The following is a 20,994-nucleotide window of genomic DNA, read 5'->3' on the forward strand; positions in this document are numbered from 1 at the left end:
GACATGTGTGACAGTGCCACCCTGCCACCATCATGTGAACAAGAAAACGGCAAGTTTTCATGTGTACATTAGAAACTAAGAAGACTAAAATAACTACACAAAAAGCAACTTGATCTCCACCATAATGAGGTGAAATGTGTGGGACCACTAAGTACTTGATAGCATGATCCCACACAAGGTCATTCATTTAGAATTACTCTTTTCCTTATCAATTTGTTGAGTTATGCTATTTGTATGTTATAAAAATATGCATATTTTCCTAATTCATTATTTTCCTGTACATGTATAAGAGATGTCAGGCCTTAAAACAGGAGCAATATTTACTACTTTAAATTACGTATCATTAAACTGGTTTCCACACTGAGTGACAGATAGAAAATGTTGTGCTCTTACCTGTTTTAAAGCAAGAATCTCCTTTCGAAGGTTTGTCTCTGTTCTCTGGCTGATCTCATAGCGGGAACTGAGGTCAGTATACATCTACAGAAAAGACACATAAGCATGGTGAACATTTACAACATAAACACAGAAACATGACTTCACCCATCATGGGACCCAACTACAACAAAAACACAGCAGTTGTATGCAATTTTGTTGTAGTTGGGTCCCATGATGGGTGAAGACATGTTTCTGTGTTTATGTTGTAGTTGGGTCCCGTGATGGGTGAAGTCATGCTTCTGTGTTTTTGTTGTAGTTGGGTCCCATGATAGGTGAAGTCATGCTTCTATGTTTTTGTTGTAGTTGGGTCCCGTGATGGGTGAAGTCATGCTTCTGTGTTTTTGTTGAAGTTGGGTCCTGTGATTGGTGAAGTCATGCTTCTGTGTTTTTGTTGTAGTTGGGTCCCGTGATGGGTGAAGTCATGCTTCTGTGTTTATGTTGTAGTTTGGTCCAAGGATAGGTGAAGTCATGCTTCTATGTTTATGTTAAAGTTGGGTCCCGTGATGGGTGAAGTCATGCTTCTGTGTTTATGTTGTAGTTTGGTCCCAGGATAGGTGAAGTCATGCTTCTATGTTTATGTTAAAGTTGGGTCCCGTGATGGGTAAAGTCATGCTTCTGTGTTTTTGTTGTAGTTTGGTCCCGTGATGGGTGAAGTCATGCTTCTGTGTTGATGTTGTAGTTTGGTCCTGTGATGGGTGAAGTCATGCTTCTGTGTTGATGTTGTAGTTTGGTCCCGTGATGGGTGAAGTCATGCTTCTGTGTTGATGTTGTAGTTGGGTCCTGTGATGGGTAAAGTCATGCTTCTGTGTTTATGTTGTAGTTTGGTCCTGTGATGGGTGAAGTCATGCTTCTGTGTTGATGTTGTAGTTGGGTCCTGTGATGGGTAAAGTCATGCTTCTGTGTTTATGTTGTAGTTGGGTCCCGTGATGGGTGAAGTCATGCTTCAGTGTTTTTGTTGAAGTTGGGTCCTGTGATGGGTGAAGTCATGCTTCTATGTTTATGTTAAAGTTGGGTCCCGTGATGGGTGAAGTTATGCTTCTGTGTTTATGTTGTAGTTTGGTCCCAGGATAGTTGAAGTCATGCTTCTATGTTTATGCTAAAGTTGGGTCCCGTGATGGGTAAAGTCATGCTTCTGTGTTTATGTTGTAGTTTGGTCCTGTGATGGGTGAAGTCATGCTTCTGTGTTGATGTTGTAGTTGGGTCCTGTGATGGGTAAAGTCATGCTTCTGTGTTTATGTTGTAGTTGGGTCCCGTGATGGGTGCATTAAGAAGCATCACAGAAGGTTGACCCAACAACAACATAAACACAGAAGGTTGATCCAACTACAACATAAACACAGAAGTTTGATCCAACTACAACATAAACACAGAAGGTTGATCCAACTACAACATAAACACAGAAGGTTGATCCAACTACAACATAAACACAGAAGGTTGATCCAACTACAACATAAACACAGAAGGTTGATCCAACTACAACATAAACTCAGAAGGTTGATCCAACTACAACATAAACACAGAAGGTTGATCCAACTACAACATAAACACAGAAGGTTGATCCAACTACAACATAAACACAGAAGTTTGATCCAACTACAACATAAACACAGAAGGTTGATCCAACTACAACATAAACACAGAAGGTTGATCCAACTACAACATAAACACAGAAGGTTGATCCAACTACAACATAAACACAGAAGTTTGATCCAACTACAACATAAACACAGAAGGTTGATCCAAATACAACATAAACACAGAAGGTTGATCCAACTACAACATAAACACAGAAGGTTGATCCAACTACAACATAAACACAGATAATGCATAAAGGGACACACATTGTTGGTAAAACACTTATACCCTCCAGTAACTGTCTGGATATCTCCTTAATGATATAAGACATCTTCCCTCATCCTACTGACCTGTTGTAGTGATGTGGACTCCATGGAGAAAGCATCTTCCTGGTTCTTCATCACTGAAAAGGCAAACAATCAGGGCATATACTACACTCAGCAGCATCGCAGGGCGCCATACAATCAGGGCATATACTACACTCAGCAGCATCGCAGGGCGCCATACAATCAAGGCATATACTACACTCAGTGGCATCGCAGGGCGCCATACAATCAAGGCATATACTACACTCAGTGGCATCATATTGTGCCATACAATCAGGGCATATACGACGCTCAACAGCATGGCAGGGCACTATACAATCAGGGCATATACTTCACTCAGTGGCATCATGTGGTGCCAAACAATCAGGGCTTATACAGCACTCAGCAGCATCGCAGGGCATCATACAATCAGGGCATATACGACGCTAAACAGCATCGCAGGGCACTATACAAACAAGGCAAATCCTTCACTAAGTGGCATCATATTGTGCCATACAATCAGGGCATATACGGCACTCAGTAGCATCACAGGGCACTATACAATCAGGGCATATACGACGCTCAACAGCATCACAGGGCACTATATAATCAGGGCATATACGACGCTCAACAGCATCACAGGGCACTATACAATCAAGGCATAAACTACACTCAGTGGCATCATGTGGTGCCATACAATCAGGGCATATACGACGCTCAACAGCATGGCAGGGCACTATACAATCAGGGCATATACTTCACTCAGTGGCATCATGTGGTGCCAAACAATCAGGGCATATACAGCACTCAGCAGCATCGCAGGGCATCATACAATCAGGGCATATACGACGCTAAACAGCATCACAGGGCACTATACAATCAAGGCATATACTACACTCTGTGGCATCATGTGGTGCCATACAATCAGGGCATATACGACGTTCAACAGCATGGCAGGGCACTATAGAATCAAGGCATATACTACACTCTGTGGCATCATACAATCAGGGCATATACGACGTTCAACAGCATGGCAGGGCACTATACAATCAGGACATATACAACGCTCAACAGCATCACAGGGCACTATACAATCAAGGCATATACTACACTCAGTGGCATCATGTGGTGCCATACAATCAAGGCATATACGACGCTCAACAGCATCGCAGGGCACTATACAATCAGGGCATATACAACGCTCAACAGCATCACAGGGCACTATACAATCAGGGCATATACGACGCTCAATAGCATCGCAGGGCACCATACAATCAGGGCATATACGACGCTCAACAGCATGGCAGGGCACCATACAATCAGGGCATATACGACGCTCAATAGCATGGCAGGGCACCATACAATCAGGGCATATACAGCACTCAGCAGCATGGCAGGGAGCCATACAATCAGGGCATATACAGCACTCAGTGGCATCATGTGGTGCCATAAAATCAGGGCATATATGACGCTCTACAGCATCACAGGGCACTATACAATCAGGGCATATACAACGCTCAACAGCATCAGAGGGCACCATACAATCAGGGCATATACGACACTCAACAGCATCACAGGGCACTATACAATCAAGGCATATACTACACTCTGTGGCATCATGTGGCGCCATACAATCAGGGCATATACAACGCTCAACAGCATCACAGGGCACCATACAATCAAGGCATATACTACACTCAGTGGCATCATGTGGTGCCATGCAATCAAGGCATATACGACGCTCAACAGCATCGCAGGGCACTATACAATCAGGGCATATACAACGCTCAACAGCATCACAGGGCACTATACAATCAGGGCATATACGACGCTCAATAGCATCGCAGGGCACCATACAATCAGGGCATATACGACGCTCAACAGCATGGCAGGGCACCATACAATCAGGGCATATACGACGCTCAATAGCATCGCAGGGCACCATACAATCAGGGCATATACAGCACTCAGCAGCATCGCAGGGAGCCATACAATCAGGGCATATACAGCACTCAGCAGCATCGCCGGGTGCCATAAAATCAGGGCATATACTTCACTCAGTGGCATCACGTGGCACCAAACAATCATGACATATACTACACTCAGATCACCACAGAATCAGGGCATATACGACGCTTAACAGCATGGCAGGGCACCATCCAACGCTCAACAGCATCACAGGGCACTATACAAACAAGGCATATACTTCACTCAGTGGCATCATGTGGTGCCATACAATCAAGGCATATACGACGCTCAACAGCATGGTAGGGCACCATACAATCAGGGCAGATACAACGCTCAATAGCATCTCAGGGCACCATACAATCAGGGCATATACTACACTCAGTGGCATCACATTGTGCCATACAATCAGGGCATATACGACGCTCAACAGCATCGCAGGGCACTATACAATCAAGGCATATACTACACTCAGTGGCATCATGTGGTGCCATACAATCAGGGCATATACAGCACTCAGCAGCATGGCAGGGCACCATACAATCAAGGCATATACGACGCTCAACAGCATGGCAGGGCACTATACAAACAAGGCATATACTTCACTCAGTGGCATCATGTGGTGCCATACAATCAGGGCATATACGACGCTCAACAGCATGGCAGGGCACCATACAATCAAGGCATATACGACGCTCAACAGCATGGCTGGGCACCATACAATCAGGGCATATACGACGCTCAATAGCATCGCAGGGCACCATACAATCAGGGCATATACAGCACTCAGCAGCATCTCAGGGAGCCATACAATCAGGGCATATACGACGCTCAATAGCATCGCAGGGCACCATACAATCAGGGCATATACAGCACTCAGCAGCATCTCAGGGCACCATACAATCAGGACATATACAGCACTCAGCAGCATCTCAGGGAGCCATACAATCAGGGCATATACGACGCTCAATAGCATCGCAGGGCACCATACAATCAGGGCATATACAGCACTCAGCAGCATCTCAGGGCACCATACAATCAGGGCATATACAGCACTCAGTGGCATCATGTGGTGCCATACAATCAGGGCATATACAACGCTCAACAGCATCACAGGGCACTATACAAACAAGGCATATACTACACTCAGTGGCATCATATTGTGCCATACAATCAGGGCATATACGACTCTCAACAGCATCGCAGGGCACTATACAATTAAGGCATATACGACACTCAACAGCATCACAGGGCACTATACAAACAAGGCATATACTACACTAAGTGGCATCATGTGGTGCCATACAATCAAGGCATATACGACGCTCAACAGCATGGCAGGGCACCATACAATCAGGGCATATACGACACTCAATAGCATCGCAGGGCACCATACAATCAGGGTATATACGACACTCAACAGCATGGCAGGGCACCATACAATCAGGGCATATACGACACTCAATAGCATGGCAGGGCACCATACAATCAGGGCATATACGACACTCAATAGCATCGCAGGGCACCATACAATCAGGGCATATACGACACTCAGCGGCAGCATGTGACAGTATTCTTGTGACATCATCACAGCATGTCAGAAGGGAAAAGAAAGCCCCACATGATGCAGATGTTCAACGTTTACCACTTCGGTGGTGAAACGCATGAACGTGGGTGTGGTGCTGACAAACAATGAGCCAAATCAAGGTGAATCTGAGATTCCAAGCCATGACCAGGACCTGAGGGAGTGTCAACAGAAGCAAGTGGATTGAAGAACCTACTCTTCTGGGTATCCAGCTGTAGAGACTGCAGCTGCCGGATGAGCTCTGCTTGCTGACTGGAGTGTTCTGTCAGCTGGTTGTGACTGGCCCACAGCTCAGACAGCTCCTTCCTGCAATGCAACATGTACACATGTATACAATGCAATACAACATACACAACATGTATAACATGTACAACATACAAAACACGTACAACATACACAAAATGTATAACACGTACAACATACAACATGTACAACATACACAACATGTATGGCAAGTAGTATAGGTAATGGGGTTCTGGCTCACTTCCACTGGAGCCGGATTTATATACCTATAAAAGAGGCCCATTTATTAGCTAAGACCACCACTTGGCTTAGTCAAAACTTGTGGGCACTGATCGTAGCAATTGCAGGGCTGTTGTACGTATTCGCTAAAGACTATTTATCCAAATCATGAGTAAACCAGCCGCGACTCCACCTACTACCAGCTCTGTTTTTTCATCGATATGTTGTTGATTTTTAGCTGCAATATGAGGTGGTATTTGTGGTTGTGAGTCAGTAGATGGAACATGTGGTGACTGTGGCTTGACTATTCCCGTTTCGCCTGTGTTTGTTTGCGTTATTAATTTGGCATTCATATCTGAATTTATACCTGGTTTGTGTTGATCGGTAGCAATAACAATTTTATTATTATAACCTTTTCACTTGACCGATCTTAAGTTCCATATTACTCGGAGACATGTATAGTCCCGGCGCATAAACATAGTCCACTTTGGATTGAGCGTACTGTAATACACCTTGATAACGTTTTTTAGACAATGGTATGTCAACTTGTGAATTAATGGCGTCCTCCACGTTTGCTTTAAACTGTTTTTGTGCATCGAGCGCCGTCCCAGAACCAATAATGGACGTTCGTGTTTGCGATTGTGCACCGAGAATTGCCGATACATAAGTTCTTATTGATTCATTAACTCTTACAACTCCTGGGTTAGTAAAATTATTTTCTGTTTTATCATTAAGAAATTCATTCCAAGCGTTTGCGTTATCGTTCAGTTGTACAAATTTTGTAACAATATAAAGCCAAACCACCCTTAAAACTCATAAGATCTCCTCTCCAATCGTTACTTGAAAGTTCCCAGCCATGATTAAGATTACGCATTCTTACAAAAAAATTGTTTTTCTGTAACAACTTAAATGGATTGAATAGTTGGTTAGTTTTTTTAACTTAATCATTGCTTTCTTCTTCAACAGTTTTTTGTCCACTGTACAGAACACCTAGACCATGGTTTGCACCTTTAATACGCCAATCTTTACTCTTAGAAATATTAAATTCCTAACAAATACGCTCATACGCGAACTTATTGTACGGATTATTTGTGGAATTCCATGCTCAATCCTGCGGTAATGGAGCACTAATTTCTGTAAGTATACGTCTAATCTGATAGTACACGTGAAATGTTACAACAGATTTATTCAGTTCAAATCCTGGAGCATAAAGAGATACACCACATCCCGTTGTGGTACACCATATTGCAAAGTTTAACTGATTCTGCCAAAATTGCATCGGATTGTGAAACCAATCATGCACCATTTTATCGCTAGTTGCCGTGACCCTGTACTTTTCAAAGATATCAGGGAATTTAACGAAAAAATCAAAACCAGAGGCAGTTACTATAATTGATTGATTAGTAATGTATCTTGATTTCATATTTAAGTTATGATTTAGTATCATTGTATATTTAATATGTATGTCACACTACCGGGAATAACAAATGGTCAGTCTATTCAACTGCTTCATACTATCGATAACTTGAAGTCGCTCTATGCGATGTAATGTATTACCCGCGGTGGACCAATATAAATGAAGTGAGAAATAATAATAAGATACATATATTAGATGGCAATGTTATTGAAAAATACATTATTATACCTGATGGGTATTACAGCGTTTGCTCACTCAATGATGAAATTTTTAAGCCTAATGGATTTAGTCTCACACAAAATGAGTCGAATGGGATGCTGATTTTCAACGCTGGAGAAAAGGATGTAAAGCTTTACAGGAACTTAGCAATTACACTTGGATTTGTAGATGGAGATATAACAGTACTCAAGTCAACATTTAATGGATATACATTACCCGATTTAGTTACCTATAAAGAGTTGTGCATCCATCTTGATCAAATCAGTACGACGGATAATATTCAACTCGAAAGTCCTTCAACTCTACTCGGATGTATTCCAGTGAAAGATGAAAAATATGATAGCGGTAGAACGGAATCTTTCTCAACATTATAATATAAAAAATTAAAGCGGGGTATTATTTCAGACCTCAAAATTTCTGTATTAGATGTAAAACACCAGCCTGTACATATAGGATACTTAAGTGTAACACTCCATATTATAAATAATGGTTGATTCATCAGGCCCTGGAACGCTCAGACAATTTAATACAATTGCGCTTTCCGATCTCGGAGACACAGAAGGATTCGGTAGACCTGGTACCGATGGTAAGTTATACGCTTTACACTTACAAGATAATCTATACAAGCGGAAAGAAGTTACATTCACAGGTAATCTAGGAGATTTAAGCGATGTCGACGTTAGTAGACTCCTTAAAAACACTTCGTACAATATTATTCTCAACGATGATAAAAAATGGACTATGGTCGAAGCAAACATCGAATGGCTACTGAATATCGTCATTACCCCACCGTATGTGATGATGGGTAAGGCACATATTTTAACTAAGATAATAAATAGTGGCATCGTACTCGCGGCTTATATCCCATCAAAACGAAAAAGTGTGATAGTCTCTCCCCTGCCAGAAAACCCAGGTCATATGTTATCTAGTTGTCCGGCAGTCCAAAGTGTTAGATTAAATTTGGTTACTGAATTCAATGATATTAAAGTTAACTTGAGTGCAATACCTAATATTTCTACGCTTATTATTGAAGTTTTGTTCAGAGATGCACCGGAAAAGGCCTTTGAAATATTACCAGGTCTATCGATTAAATGGCTCAAGAAACACGAGCATCGACGTTGCACTTTAATTCATATTGGAGCATCACTCTCAAAACATTTAAGCAAGATCAATTAAAGACTATTATATGACCGTAATATACACTATGAGTTTATATCCGGCGCTCGATGAAGCATTTGAAAAGATGGATACTGTTGATGGATTTCGATTACATCAAATAAGCGACATAAAACATCAAATAGAGAAGGAGAGGGAGTTGAGACTTGGATTGTATAAAAAGTATCGCAGAGCCGTGAATGCTCTCGACGGAGTTGACACCGCGCTTGTAACGACTGGCATGGGACTCAGTGTAGCTGGTGTTGGTTTATTATCAACTATAATCGCAGCGCCTATTGTACTTGGCATGGAAATAGCTGCCGGAGTCTCAGGACTGGCAGGAATAACGATATAATTAATTTCTCGTAGGTTACAAAAGAAAGCATTAAAACACGATAATATTCGGATACTCGCCGAAGCAAAGTTGAACAGCATTGAGGATCATATTTCAAAAGCAATGGTTGATTGTAAGATATCCGAGGAGGAGTTTCATTTAGTGTTGTCGGAACTCACCAAATACAACGTAATGATTTGATCAAAATCTCGTAAGACCAGTAGTATTAATGAAGACGAGAAAAAAAAGTTCATAGAACAGGGGAGACAACAACCGCGTCAACTGGTTGGAGATTAAAAATGGATTGCTTGATCACATTTAAACGAATGTTTACGGAAGTATATAATAATGGAGAATTACAAACCAACAAAGGAAGAACTCGAAAAAGCTATTGAATCATTTATGCTCAAGGACAAAATTATCAAATGTTTCTTTCCAATAACCAAGAAAAGTATATAGTCTGGTCTCCTAGTAAAATGAATGAAGAACTTAGTAAACATATTGAGTATCACTTCATTAAAAATAATGGTATACGTATTAGTAAAAATAATAGAGAATATTTTCATTACAATTTAGTTTAGTCTCATCATCGGTTTTGTACAGAGGTATCATTGATTGGCTCCAGGTAGTGATGAGCTAGAGTCAATTTAGCTGAATCTCACGACTATCGTTGAATCGCGCATCATCATTTTTGCATAAAAAATGCCACCTGTAATAGCAGTATAGGTATATAAATCCGGCTCCAGTGGAAGTGAGCCAGAACCCCCATTACCCCCATTACCTATACTACTACGGCACCATACAATCAGGGCATATACTACACACAGAAGCACCGCAAGGGGCCATACAATCAGGGCATATACTACAATCAGAGGAATCGCAGGGCGTCATACAATCAGGACATATACTACACATAGCAGCATCACAGGGCACCACACACAACATGTATAACATACACAACACACAACATGTACAACATACACAAAATGTACAACATACACAACATGTACAACATACACAACACGTACAACATGTACAACATACACAACATGTACAACATACAACATACACAACACGTACAACATACACAACACGGACATCATGTACAACATACACAACACGTACAACATACACAACATGTACAACATACACAACACATACAACATACACAACACGTACAACATACACAACATGTACAACATACACAACACATACAACATACACAACATGTACAACATACACAACACGTACAACATACACAACATGTACAACATGTACAACATATACAACATACACAACACATACAACATACACAACATGTACAACATACACAACATACACAATATGCACAACATGCACAACATACACAACATGTACAACATACACAACATACACAACACGTACAACATACACAACATGTACAACATGTACAACATATACAACATACACAACACATACAACATACACAACATGTACAACATACACAACATACACAACATGTACAACATATACAACATGTACAACATACACAACATGTACAACATGCACAACATACACAACATGTACAACATGCACAACATACACAACATGTACAACATACACAACATGTACAACATACACAACATGTACAACATACACAACACATACAACATGTACAACACGTACAACATACACAACATACACAACACGTACAACATACACAACACGTACAACATACACAACATGTACAACACGTACAACATACACAACACGTACAACATACACAACATACACAACATGTACAACACGTACAACATACACAACATACACAACACGTACAACATACACAACACGTACAACATACACAACATGTACAACACGTACAACATACACAACACGTACAACATACACAACATACACAACATGTACAACATACACAACACATACAACATACACAACACGTACAACATACACAACATGTACAACACGTACAACATACACAACACGTACAACATACACAACATACACAACATGTACAACATATACAACATACACAACACATACAACATACACAACATGTACAACATACACAACATACACAACATGTACAACATATACAACATGTACAACATGCACAACATACACAACATGTACAACATACACAACATACACAACATGTACAACATACACAACATGTACAACATGTACAACATACACAACATACACAACATGTACAACATACACAACATGTACAACATACACAACATGTACAACATACACAACACATACAACATGTACAACACGTACAACATACACAACATACACAACATGTACAACATACACAACATACACAACATGTACAACATGCACAACATACACAACATGTACAACATACACAACATGTACAACATACACAACATGTACAACATACACAACATGTACAACACGTACAACATACACAACACATACAACATACACAACACGTACAACATACACAACATGTACAACATGTACAACATACACAACATGTACAACATACACAACATGTACAACATACACAACATGTACAACATACACAACATACACAACATGTACAACATACACAACATGTACAACATGTACAACATACACAACATACAGAACATACACAATATACACAACATGTACAACATACACAACACATACACAATGCATACAACATACACAACACGTACAATATACACAAAACATACAACATACACAACATGTACAACATACACAACACGTACAACATACACAACATGTACAACATACATAACATACACAATATGCACAACATACACAACACACAGAACATACACAATATACACAACATGTACAACATACACAACACATACACAATGCATACAACATACACAACACATACAACATGCTAACAGATACAAAATATACATGTACACCACATATAGCATGCACATTGACAATGGGTGCAAGATGTACATGTATAATGATGAGTACAACTGTGACACTATATACATGTACAGTAAACTACTTCGCTTATAACGAACTGACCGATATAACAAATTTATGTTTCAGTCCCGGCCATTTGTTGTATATATACTACGGTTATTACAAACTAAAATTAGTGGTCCCTTTGAGTTCGTCATAACCATTTTTCACAGTTCAAAGTATAAAGCACACACATTTACAAAATGTGCCAGATGTACAATGGGTACCATAGAAACAACCTATACATCATCTTCCGAAGGCAAGTGAGTTCACTGACTACAGAAATCTGGTTTCCACCCTTGCCCAACTAGCCTGGAATAATGGAGTTATATTTTGACTGGACTAACGAGTCTATGCATAGTCCAATCAAAATCATGTAAAGAAATCGACATCTGGTTTGTAAACAACATGGCGACTGCCATGCAGATTTCGGTCGATTGCAGGACTTGCAAAGCATGTGTACCATCAACTAGGAATTGGCAGATTTTTTCCAAATCTTTTCATGTTTTTAGTCAATGTGCTGAAGTCTGTCCCAGCTGTATTTCGTGATTCTACAGTTGCATTATATTTTGCAGAAATGCCCGCTCAGTCCAGAAAAATGACTTTTTGTGCAGAATTTGTCCAGCATTTTGCATGTTGCAGGATTCATCAAATACACCGAAGAATACAGTGGGGACAATATCTACAACATTTGCAACATGAATAACGGGTACAACCTACACATGTAAAACTTGTACAATAGGAACAACATGTTTTGTTTGTTCATTTGTTTGTTGTCAAACTCAGCAATATTACAGCTGTCTGATGGCATCTGTAAATAATCTAAACTGGACCAAACAATCTAGTGATTGACATCATGAGCATCAGTCTATGCAATTGGGATACGATGACATACATCAACCAAGTCAGCGTGCCTGACCACGTGATCCCATTAGTCGCAAGCATAGTCACCTATAATACACATACCTCATTCCCATAACACATAACACATACATGTACAATATGTACAACATGTATAACAGGTACAACATATACATGTAAAACAGATATAATACATACATGTACAATATGTATAACATGTATAATGGGTACAACATATACATGTAAAACAGATATAATACATACATGTACAATATGTACAACATGTATAATGGGTACAACATATACATGTAAAACAGATATAATACATACATGTACAATGCGTACAACATGTATAATGGGTACAACATATACATGTAAAACAGATATAATACATACATGTACAATATGTACAACATGTATAATGGGTACAACATATACATGTAAAACAGATATAACACATACATGTACAATATGTACAACATGTATAATGGGTACAACATATACATGTAAAACAGATATAATACATACATGTACAATATGTACAACATGTATAACAGGTCAGCATATACATGTAAAACAGATATAACACATACATGTACAATATGTACAACATGTATAACTGGTACAACATATACATGTAAAACATATATAACACATTCATATACAATATGTACAACATGTATAATGGGTACAACATATACATGTAAAACAGATATAACACATACATGTACAATGTGTACAACATGTATAACTGGTACAACATATACATGTAAAACATATATAGCACATAAATGTACAATATGTATAATATGTATCCCCAATTCCTCAGAATTTATGAAAATGAGAACAATTAAAACAACCACAATTTGAACAATATCACTATTTTGTCCCATCTTCCTTAGCTAGAATCCTTGATTAAGCCCTGGGTTTTCAAAATCTTAATACTCCTTTGATGAGGCAAACATTGTGCTATGTCCTTAAAGGGGGACTGTTCTCTACAGCCTAGTGCCCATATTCAGCCAAGCCCCTCTTTAACTGAGGCACACCTCAACTAAGCCAGCACCATGATCATGTTGTTAAGAGTCTCCACAAGAGTGATGGACATACCTGACATTCTCCAGCTCCCTGTTCTTGTATGTGATCTCCCTCTGCTGTTGTCGGCCATCTTCCTCAAACCTCTGGAGCTTTTGGTTTGCCTCCTCTAACTGTGTACAACAGAGATATACATACAAGGGTGTCGATCAACTGTCTCACTAACACAGTACACAAAAAAACTCACAGTATGACTTGAATTTAGTTGACAGAAAATCTTTGGCCTCCTTCCAGACATCTAGCGAACTTGCACAAATCAAAATATGTAATCCACTACACACAGCATATATGAAGGTATGACTTATTTTGTCCTGCATGCCTTGTAGTGATTGTTTACAGATACTTTAGAGAAAACACACGTTACAGCCTCATTCCCGCTATACATGGTCACAATGGGAGGCTGGCTCTCTCCAGCCCTGTAGTGACAATGTTGGGTGTACATCAGTCATGGCCTCATTCCCATCACACATACACACAATGGGAGGCTGGCTCTGTCCTGCCCTGTAGTGACAGTGTTGGGTGTACATCAGTCATGGCTCATTCCCATCACACATACACACAATGGGAGGCTGGCTCTGCCCTGCCCTGTAGTGACAGTGTTGGGTGTACATCAGTCATGGCCTCATTCCCATCACACATAGACACAATGGGAGGCTGGCTCTGCCCTGCCCTGTTATGACAGTGTTGGGTGTACATCAGTCATGGCCTCATTCCCATCACACATAGACACAATGGGAGGCTGGCTCTGTCCTGCCTTGTAGTGACAGTGCTGGGTGTACACCAGTCATGGCCTCATTCCCATCACACATAGACACAATGGAGGCTGGCTCTGTCCTGCCCTGTAGTGACAGTGTTGGGTGTACATCAGTCATGGCCTCATTCCCATCACACATAGACACATTGGAGGTTGGCTCTGCCCTGCCCTGTTATGACAGTGTTGGGTGTACATCAGTCATGGCCTCATTCCCATCACACATAGACACAATGGGAGGCTGGCTCTGCCCTGCCCTGTAGTGACAGTGTTTACAGATACTTTAGAGAAAACACACGTTACAGCCTCATTCCCGCTATACATGGTCACAATGGGAGGCTGGCTCTCTCCAGCCCTGTTATGACAGTGTTGGGTGTACACCAGTCATGGCCTCATTCCCATCACACATAGACACAATGGGGGCTGGCTCTGCCCTGCCCTGGAGTGACAGTGTTGGGTGTACACCAGTCATGGCCTCATTCCCGCTATACATGGTCACAATGGGAGGCTGGCTCTGCCCTGCCCTGTAGTGACAGTGTTGGGTGTACACCAGTCATGGCCTCATTCCCATCACACATAGACACAATGGGGGCTGGCTCTGCCCTGCCCTGTTATGACAGTGCTGGGTGTACACCAGTCATGGCCTCATTCCCATCACACATAGACACAATGGGAGGCTGGCTCTGCCCTGCCCTGTTATGACAGTGCTGGGTGTACATCAGTCATGGCCTCATTCCCATCACACATAGACACAATGGAGGCTGGCTCTGTCCTGCCCTGTAGTGACAGTGTTGGGTGTACACCAGTCATGGCCTCATTCCCATCACACATAGACACAATGGAGGCTGGCTCTGCCCTGCCCTGTTATGACAGTGTTGGGTGTACATCAGTCATGGCCTCATTCCCATCACACATACACACAATGGGAGGCTGGCTCTGTCCTGCTCTGTCCTGCCCTGTAGTGACAGTGTTGGGTGTACACCAGTCATGGCCTCATTCCCATCACACATAGACACATTGGAGGCTGGCTCTGCCCTGCCCTGTTATGACAGTGTTGGATGTACATCAGTCATGGCCTCATTCCCATCACACATAGACACAATGGGAGGCTGGCTCTGCCCTGCCCTGGAGTGACAGTGTTGGGTGTACACCAGTCATGGCCTCATTCCCATCACACATAGACACAATGGGAGGCTGGCTCTGCCCTGCCCTGTTATGACAGTGTTGGGTGTACCCCAGTTATGGCTCATTCCCATCACTCTTATAGACACAATGGGAGGTTGGCTCTGTCCTGCCCTGTAGTCTTGGGCGTACACCACATCATTGTCAGGGATCAATACACTAGGGAAAAGGCCCAGGCAGTTTAGGCATTGTACAGATGGAGTTTTCTCCCTTGTCTCACCAATTACTCATATGATCATTCAAGACATATATAATTATTCTGCTAAATGAAAACTCTAGGAAGACCAGTCACTGGAGTCTTCATTTTCTTCTCCTTTCATTATATGTGATACAGATTTTCAAAACTCACCTCTTGGACAAGACTCTGAAACTTGGTCACCTTGTCCGACACCTCTCTGTCAAGTGTCTGAAATACATAAACATACAGTGAGCACAGCACCAGCTATCAGCTATCAGCTACCAGTTGCCTGACTACACACCTTGAACTCACTTCAATACCCTGTGGCCATGATGACCATGATCCTTTACCATGGCTGCAGGGTTATTCTAACTTCTCAAAGATTTTACTGCATTCAGTCTTTGAATGAACAAATTAATCCTAATCCATATAAATACAAAACTTTCTGTATATAAATTAATATGTACTAGTTCAGTCACCTAACGAAGGGACTAGTAGCCATGGACCATTACAAGAAACAATGAGGTAGTGGTAAACAAACATCATATTTCTACTAAAAGCTAATGATTGAGTGTATACACGGAATAACAGATGATGGATGCATGGGCCATGGGGTGAGACTCACGTCTGGTCACTCTTCACTGATAAAGGGATATGGATCAATCCTTCATGTTATTATCAGTTAAAGAAGTGTTATCCATTCACATTGTTCAATCTCAATACTTAATGATCTCAGCTGAAATGAAAACAGAAATTTCATGGTAATTTCATGGGTAAGGTTTCATAAACATTCCAGGTATATTACAACCAATACTGTGGTCACTGATGACACAAGTGGATATGCATACTGTGCAAGCAGACTCATCATTTCACTGCCCTGACATTGGCCACACTGTCATTAACAAAAAAAACTAACATAATCATTTTTCAACACAAATATCATAAAAAATATTAGGCCTCTCACTCAAAAAAATCTGCCTGCAATGGTATATGGTACTGGATTTATTATCTTTAAAAATATGTAATTTATTAGCAAGAAGTTGAAATCACAATGTCTCATATACACAAATGTTCAAAGAAAGATTATCCTGACAAACTATTTGAAAAAATAAAAATTATGCTTTAGACTGATGAAAGGAAAAGAAATTGCCTGGCACAAAAATTACCTTGCTGCAAGGTGTTTTACTTAAGACAAATTCAGACTCACAGCTTTAAATAAAAATAATATCTGCTTTTGTAGCAGTAATAAATATCTTATCTCGATACAAAATCTCAGCTGCACCCACCCCCACCCCACCGTGAATATCAAATGGTCGTCCCAAATACAGGCCAACATCTGTAGTTTGTAGATAATCAAACCGTAATTAATCATGCCTGGACCAGACAATCCAGTCACAATCCACACCCAAGTTTGGACCTGACAATCTCGTCACAATCCACACCCAAGTCTGGACCAGACAATCCAGTCACAATCCACACCTGGGTCTGGACTAGTCAATCCAGTCACAATCCACTCCCAAGCCTGGACAAGACAATCCGGTCACAATCCACACCCACGTCTGGACCAGACAATCCAGTCACAATCCACACCCAAGTCTGGACCAGGCAATCCGGTCCCAATCCATACCCAAGTTGAAACAGACAATCCAGTCACAATCCCTACTCAAGCCTCGACCAGACAATCCAGTCAGAATCCACACCCAAGCCTGGACCTGACAATCTCGTCACAATCCACACCAAAGCCTGGACCAGACAATCCAGTCACAATCCACACCTGAGTCTGGACCAAACAATCCAGTCACAATCCACACCCATGTCATGTCATGTTTAAGGTGGTACACTTTCAAAAATTCTTAGTGAAATGAATTATTTCAATATTAAAAGTATACTTTAACTTAAACCCACTTAAGGAAGGTGGTTTGAATGGGTACGTTATAACCTCTGTGATAGAGGCTAGAACAGGACTAATTCATAGAACTCTTCACTTACTTTTTAGTCTGAATTTCCACATAGACTGTGTGACTTAAACAGTAATTAAATGAAATATGTGAACAGCTAATTCTGTTTCTCAGAACACAGCTACATATGATATCAACACTCATCGTAAGACCACAGACCCAGTGATGTCAACAATCTAAAGACAATCATTTCAGATCACATGACATCACTTCATGTTACCATTTACACTACAGGAAAATACTAAAAACTAATAAATCCAATTGAGACTAAGTAATAAATAAGGATGCAATGATCAACATTCAAGTCCCTGGGAATTTTTGAATATCTTCCACCATATCTGCCCCAATCCTCCATCAAAAGTGCACTGATTCTTAGCCAAGAATTCCAGAAAAGCTAGTAAGCAAGATTTCTGACCACTCACTGTCTAATTCAGCAAGCTGCAGTCAATGAAACCTATTAAAAAAAACCTGTAGTTACAAGGTGTCTGGTGATAGTTGCCATATGCAAAGACAAAGCGTACTCATGTCCTGGTGATATCGGCAAAAGTACGGCTGCACAAAGAGAGTCGTCTACAGCAACAACTGCAGCAAGAGGTCTGGCAGGAGAACTAGACACTCCAGGAACCAAAGTCTGGATGGCCATGCTCGTACAACCAGGTAAAGCATCAGTGTGAGATGCTGGTTCCAGAACCTCTTGAATCAATGAGATAAGTGGAAACGTTTAAGTGACCATCTCTGACCAATCGATGGATAGCGCATCCACAGCCAAGCTAGCAGATCGGGAGAAGCAAGAGAAACAAAATGGGAAGTTGTGCATTTATATGAGTGGCAAAAAGGTCGGCATTCCCAAGTCTGAGTGATCAACTGGAAGGCTTCTTCATAAAGCGACAACTCAGTGGAAGTTACCTTGGTGTCACCTAAGTGTCTCCAACAACATTGAAGTGACCAGGAATGTGTTGAACAGTCAACTTGATGCTGAAACTGATTTTTCAGATTGTAGAAAGAGACAGTGAGATGTTGGAGTAGCTAGGAAAGAGTGGCCCCTATCTTCCTGATGTAAGTGACTGCAGTGACAGTCCTGAGACCTCCTCCGTCTTCTAGTGGTAGAATGCTGCTCGGAGACCAGAAGGTCTGGGGTTTAGTCCCCTGCAGCGTCATACCAAAAGATGTTAAAAGATAGTACTTGTTGTTACCCTGCCTGGCGCGAAGTACTTAAAGGGCTAAAACAAAGACTTGTTGGCTTGGAGTCAGCATACTATGTCTGAGGGTGAAGTCATTTCAAACTGTATCATGGTATCTTAGTGGGTTAGCACAATAAAATTGGCACTAGCCCAGACAAGTACAAGAAGCCACACACACACATGCATGTGCGTCGCTATCAAATTGCAATAACTTTGGATGTGACGTTAAACCCCATGTCACCTCCACAGTCCTGAACACTAGAAGAAGCATACAAAGCCTAGGCCCAGTTCTAATTCATTGATGCATAGAAGAGCCTCCTGAGGAGACCTGACACCAGGCAATTATCCCAATGAGCGCCCCAGACCAGGGAGGATGGATCTGTGAATACCCAGACCTCCAGCAGCAATGGGGGAAGCGTTACCCCGAGCAGGAGGTCAGAATCCATCCGCAGCCAATGGAGCTCATCATGGATTTCTACCTGAGGACAGATTCGAAAATCCAGAGGAGAGCAGACTCAACAGATTATCGCAAAAGCAACCCTCATTGTTGACCTTCCCCAGACTTCTTTCAGAAGTAAACCAGATGATACTTGCTAGGCCAAGGCAGGCTGCTAGCCTGTCAACTGGGCCAGAAACAGGGAAATGGAGTCGAAAGACATTCAGTGGTCGGAGTCTGTTTGCTCAGGAGGTCCTTCAGTCATGAAATGAATCGTGGTGGGAAGTCGACATCACATACTTGACAGAAGGCAACTTAGACTAGACTTCTGAAATGATAGAATTTTTCCATTTTACTTTATGTTGTTTCTGGTGATTATATTCAACAATCGCCTGCGCCAACTGCCTGTCAAACCGATGCCTGCTACATATCCGAAACAGATCATTTCTGAAGAGTTTGAGGCTGAACACCCTTCAGCAAAAGAGCCTGGTGCAAGAGAGTCATTAAGGATGACAACCAAAGCTATGATGAATATCTTCCAACAATGTATGACAAGTGAAACCATCATGGCTAGTTGAGGATGCTGGGGCTAATGAGCATGTGGACCATAGGTGTTAGCCATAGGCCACTAGAGAACGATGAGGACAACTCCACCTTGCTGAGGGGAGGTAACTCTGTATGCAGGTCTCAAAGATAAGACAAAAAATACAGAAGAGAGTTAAAAGATTTTTTTATGGGAGCATACGGATACACACATAGGTTCATGAAAACCCATTGTCATGATCCCCCCCCCCCCCCCGAACTAGACATGTAATATCATTCATTGACGTGTTCATCATTCATCAATATGTTTATCGTTCCCTGATGAATGTGTACACACTGACTACCCGACTGTGACAAGTACTCTCAATCCAGGGACCATGTTGCATAGCTGTC

The 20,994-nt window shown here is 41.3% G+C and overlaps 1 protein-coding gene across 4 annotated transcripts in view; it reads right to left on the reverse strand.

Moving 5' to 3' along the window:
• The window catches only part of LOC139478387 (centlein-like), a 169,694-nt gene that overhangs the window by 64,177 nt on the left and 84,523 nt on the right, over nucleotides 1-20,994 (reverse strand). For all 4 annotated transcript variants that reach the window (XM_071260845.1, XM_071260852.1, XM_071260829.1 and 1 more), the window contains exons 9-13: nucleotides 16,655-16,711; nucleotides 14,388-14,485; nucleotides 6,062-6,171; nucleotides 2,361-2,413; nucleotides 394-477 (exon numbers count right to left, since the gene is read on the reverse strand). In XM_071260845.1, coding sequence (XP_071116946.1) covers nucleotides 394-477; nucleotides 2,361-2,413; nucleotides 6,062-6,171; nucleotides 14,388-14,485; nucleotides 16,655-16,711 — 402 coding nt within the window. The remainder of the gene's footprint in view (nucleotides 1-393; nucleotides 478-2,360; nucleotides 2,414-6,061; nucleotides 6,172-14,387; nucleotides 14,486-16,654; nucleotides 16,712-20,994) is intronic.

Source organism: Haliotis cracherodii, unplaced genomic scaffold, assembly GCF_022045235.1.
Source record: "Haliotis cracherodii isolate W230 unplaced genomic scaffold, xgHalCrac1.p SCAF_1, whole genome shotgun sequence".
Lineage (NCBI taxonomy): Eukaryota > Metazoa > Mollusca > Gastropoda > Lepetellida > Haliotidae > Haliotis > Haliotis cracherodii.